Below are 5,504 nucleotides of genomic sequence, written 5' to 3'. Positions count from 1 at the left end.
GTCGGAAAAATCACCCGCCAAAATCTCCGCACCACCTACCCGCCCTTTTTTCATTAATTCTGAATTTTCTGTCGGTAATTACCGACGAATATTGGCCGTCGGTGATTTCGGCCGAAAAATACCGACATAAAAAATTCTGTCAGTATGTCCGTTGGTATTTAACGAATTTCTGGTGGTGAATGTCTTTGTTTTAGATGTTTATTTGTTCTAGAAAAATAACCATAGAAAAGAAAGAGAATGGTAACAATTAACTAGCTAATTTAGTGTGACTAAGAAATTTCATAGAAGTTACTACATTGTTGGAACTTATTTTTAGATCCTTGCACAAAAATAAAAAATAAAAATAAAAATATATAAATATATAATTAGAAAAAATTAAAAAAATAATAATAGCAGTAGATACTGGAGCATTCAGAAAATAGTCAGAAAAATTTATTAAGAATGTTCAAAAATACAAAGATTAAAATTTTAACAATATATAGTTGAATGATGAGAGCCATGTTGAAAAAAATATTACAATTTGAGAAGAAAAGTCTAAAATTAGATGGTTATATACTCAATTAGATTTTATTAAAGGTTTAATTGAATTTATAGAGGGTTTGATTACAAAAAAAAAATTTAATATAGAAAAATAATCATAGAAAAGAAAGAGAAGGATAACAATTAACTAGGTAATTTAGTGTGACCAAGAATTTTCAAAGAAGTTACTTGCTACACTACTATAAGGTTTATTTTCAATGTGTCATAATTTACCTAAGATTGCATTTGGTAGGGAGTTAAGAATTAAAGGTGTTTGGGAGTTTAAAATATAATTAATACGTAACAGCAGGTCCATTGAAAAATTAAATTAAATGTATATAAATTGAGGTTAATTGATTCATCTATCCTTATATATTAGGTATATTCTCTCATATAGTTTCTTAAGAATTTTGTGCTCTCACATATCCTTTTATATTCATATTTTTTTCTCATATATCTTATTATTTTTTTAGCATAAATGTCCTTTATATTATCAAATTTAATTTTTAAATTTAATACATAAAAAACTAAAAAAAACAAAAAAAAACTTCAATTTTTTTTAAACAAACAAGAAAGTAGAAACACTTTAAAAACCAGGAAAAAGAAATCTAGAAATATAAACAATTGAAACTTCCAAAAAGAAATTGAATGACTCACAAAAAAAAAAAAAACTAATAAAAAATTAAAAACTTTTTCCTGCAAAACTTATTTTATTGTCATATACAGCTTTTATGAGGCTTTATGGTCATGGCTCTTTCATTTTTTAAAAAAATAATTTACAAGTTATTTTAAATTTCTTTCTCTATTCTTTTTGCTTTTTTATCTTTTCTCTATTTTTTATAATTCAAATTACTTTAAAGTTTTTGAAATAATTGTTTTCTTTTTGAAATAATTATTTTAAATTTCTAGCAAAACTTGTTTTTCTATGCATTTTATAAATTGAAAATTATATGTATTAATAATTATTAGAAACGTTTGGGATTCTAATCAAGATTGAGTCATATAAATTGAGACAAAAATCCATATTAAACTAAGTTTTTTTATATATATATATATATATCCTTTCCAGAGTCATATTTATCCATGGAGTGAGTTCTAGTTGATGATCACTGGTATGAATATCTCAACTATGATAAAAAGAGAAGGTATTGTTCTAAAAAAGTTGATACCATAAATTTTTATAGGAATTACATCTCTCTGTCATATTATTTAGGCTGCTAAATCACAACTTAAAGATCAACATTCCAAACAGCACCTTCTCCTTCCCCACAAGAATCATGCACTTCTTTCATCCTTCTCACAGAGTTGCATATTCCGCTACACGACCAGTCGAAGGATGCCACGCATACATTCCCCGCCTGTGCTTTCCATTCACAATCTAAAAACCAAAATAATGTCGTCATAGAGGATAGCAAGGTTGTATATAAAGTTATATATTAGTGAATGCTTGGGAGTGTGTTTTATTTTAGTTGCTTTTAAATGATTTTGATGTGTTAAAATTAAAAATAAATAATAAATTATTTTAATATATTCTTAAATAAATAAAAAAACTTTACACCGTATCACACAATTTTGAATAATATTAAAATTTATCCTTGAATAACAATATATATATAAAATATGAACATTTAAGTGGATTTAATAATCTACCTTTTCCTATCCTAGCAAGAAAATTAGAAATTAGAAATGAGAAATATTGATTTAAATCCTTTTTTTATTTTTGAATTTATTTTTAAATATGTTATGCTTTGTGATGTGAAGGAATTGGCAGATTGACTGCTGGAAAATATCAACACGGTGAGAAAGGTTGTGTGGTTGATTTGTATACCTGGAGGAGTCCCACAACACATGGAACGTTCATCCACGTGTTCCACTTCCAGGCCTAGAAGCCAAGAGCCCAAAGAGACATCTTCATTGGCATATCGATGCAATATGGGCCTGCCAAAATATTTCAATATCGTTATCTTACTCTGACTTGAGGGCAAAAAATGAGGAAAACATAGCTTTGGAACTTGGTCTGCGGGTCAATTCAGAACTGAAACCAGATCGAATTAAAAAAAAAATAGAAAAAAAAAAAATTCAGTGTCACCTGACAGGTTGACCCTGCAAGATCTAGCCGCAAACCCGTTGACTTTTAGTTTTTTTTTTTTTTTTTACTAAAAACAACGTTGTTTTGATTTAAAAAAATTTAACCCGGCCAACCCAGCGACCCGGTCAAAACCTGATGACCCGGTCAAAACTTAGAATCCGGGTCTTAGATCGGGCTAGCCATCGGAAAAGTGATGCTTTTGGATATGGGACTCACGAGTTGATGGAGATATAGGCAGCAAGATCCTTAGAGATGGCATAGAGTTGGCCTGTGGCATGCCTGAAGTACTTGTTTCCATCTTCCCCAAATTTCCTGTACTCCGGCTCATAGTATTTGTCCTCTCTGCCGAGAAAGAAAATTGCAATTTCACTTGAGGCCAGGAAGAAATGAAAAAAATATGAAGTGAAATCTGCTAAATCTACTAGAGATAGAGCCTGGCGTCATGATTCAAGTTCTCGATTAGGGTGCCGGATTTGCTGAATCAAGCACATTTAATAGCAAAAATAAACTTACTTTTGAGAGAGAACTGGTCCAGACTTCATGCATCCGATGTAGATCCTAGGTTTGGACCGGTATTTTGCTAGTGTACTCGTTAGCATGCCTACAGGACACATGGAACATGATATGATTAGAACAGATTTATTACCAGTACATAAGCATGTTCCTTGTTAATTTCTAGTCACGAAAATGTTGGAGAATTGAGGCATAGGTGCGAATTACCTAAATTGAGATGAACATCATCATCCACCTTGAGGTAGAACTCAGCATCCCAAATTGAAACTGCTGTGGAAAAATACAATCTTGTTTTGGTAGAGAGCTCGTGGTATCCTTCAACATGCTTGAGTCTTAGAAAATCCTTATGTTCTGCGTCCTCTGAGTCTACTGCTCTATCAAGAACACCACCAGGTGTGGCACTGTGTCCAATCACAAATCGTATCACAATCCCTTTTTCTTTCTCCAATTTCCTTAACTTTTCCCCTGCATTAATTACACACATCTTTAGTAATTTACTCGGTAATTGAGAGTTATTAGGTGAATCAAATTATGTATTACACATGCATGGTGGATTGGTAATTAATATAAATTATGATTATTGACCTGTTTATTTATTTATCTTTGTATACAATACTTCCTTCTTACAGTAAATTTTTTGTATCTCAATTGATTCTCAAAGTGTTTAAAATCTTCGTGTTGATGGATTCGACCAAAATCCAGGGAGCAAATCCCTTCAGACTCTCAGTTGAGATTTGAGTTAAAATTTGGAATCTAGTTTGGGGCTTGCCTATTTTAGTGCCCAAATGTTAAATTAATTTTTCAATTGCATAAACTCTTCGCCTTTTTTTGGCCAAGTACAAGAAAACCGCTTTAGAATATATAGGAGCTCCAAAATTACTGGTAGATTCCTGCGGTGACTTGACAATTTTTTATTTATTTTGATTTTTCTTGAGTTGATCTTTCTGTGACTATACATCAGCCATGGAATGTGAGCTCTAATGCATGCAGTATATAATAGCCGAAAATCAGCAAATTCAACGGGTCTGTTCTTTCTAAATTAATGCAATAAATTAGGAGGTGGTGGAGGGAGAGAGGACCTTTTGGCATCCAAGTTTGTCGAAGTGAGTCCCGGCGTTTTCTGCTGCTAAATGCCGTATTAATGCCAATGACAACAAAAGCTTTCTGTAAAGTGTGATTAGCAAGCTTTTCTAGTGAATAGTGTTGCCCATTTGACTGAACTGTTCGAGCTAAAGCCAATTCCATCTCTAACGTGGACATTGTGCTCTCAAGAGATCTGCGTTGTTGCACGAGAGGAAAAATATTTAAAATGATATTGCAATTCAATTGTTTCTTTAAAAATTAAGAAAGAAAAAGTAAGGAATTAACTCACTTTATAGCTTCATGGGTTTTTATGAACCTCTCCCATAACATCTCCAGGCTTTCCTTCAACCAATTTCTGATTAATGTGTAAAAGAAATATATATGTGATCTTGATGCATAAATTTAAAGCACAATTTTATTCAATTTTAGCTAAATAATAATAATAATTGATAACCCATAGTTTAGTTCATGATCAACATGCCCCCAGACATAAATTGAAAGTTATATCGTTATTTGGACTGCCCAAATTTATTATGTCATACATCCTGAGCTGATTTTTTTTGTTTTTGTTTTTACATCTAAGCTGATATTGTTTTACATATATATAAATCTATTTAATTTATATTACAATAAGGATTTTGTTTTCACACAATTTTTTGTTGAATATCATTCCTTTGAAATTCGTGATGCATGAATTAATCACATGAAAATATATATGATAGTAATTAATGATAATTTATAGGTAGCTTTTTTTATTTTTATTTTTCCCAATTTTAAGGGAAATAGAACTCTTAGGTTATGGTGTTTAAAGTGTGAACAACCAAACTTACACGCTTGGGATCACAATCTTGTTTCACTTCTTGCAGCTTGGTGACATGATGAGGAATTACTGCAATCCTATTATCCTTAGCCCGAGAAGGATGAGTCCAATTCTGGTTGGTAAAGAGAGATCCTGCAAGAAAGCTTGCAATGCATAGAACAAAAATGGCTTTGGCTGAAAATGGCTTCCCTCTCATTTTCTTCGACTGATTTTCAGGCTGACAGTGCCACGATACGACAACGTCTCGCAACCCCACGATCAGCTTCTTCACCGAAAGAAGCAATCTATTGTCTACAGCCTAAATGAGTTGAGATTCATAAATACAAAGTGTTAGAAAACCGAAATCTATTCTAATAATTCAGCTATATGAACCCATATTTATAATGTTCTTACAACAATTGATCAGCAAATGACTTGGGCTATACACAGCCATTTAATGCAAAAAAGAAGAGTAAGAAACTTGGCCGGTGCTCCTACCTG

General features: G+C 31.7%; 1 protein-coding gene across 1 annotated transcript; it reads right to left on the bottom strand.

Moving 5' to 3' along the window:
* Positions 1-1,748: 1,748 nt before the first annotated feature.
* LOC118037390 (probable beta-1,3-galactosyltransferase 8) lies at positions 1,749-5,220 on the bottom strand. The gene is given in 9 exon segments (XM_035043356.1): positions 1,749-1,897; positions 2,348-2,457; positions 2,825-2,950; positions 3,122-3,209; positions 3,329-3,586; positions 4,201-4,397; positions 4,494-4,513; positions 4,515-4,559; positions 5,035-5,220. Coding segments are annotated over 9 exon segments (1,179 nt in total).
* Between the last annotated feature and the right edge of the window lie 284 nt (positions 5,221-5,504).

The sequence above is a fragment of the Populus alba genome, chromosome 19 (assembly GCF_005239225.2).
Source record: "Populus alba chromosome 19, ASM523922v2, whole genome shotgun sequence".
NCBI classification, from domain to species: domain Eukaryota; kingdom Viridiplantae; phylum Streptophyta; class Magnoliopsida; order Malpighiales; family Salicaceae; genus Populus; species Populus alba.
This window is presented reverse-complemented; position numbering and strand designations above follow the sequence as displayed.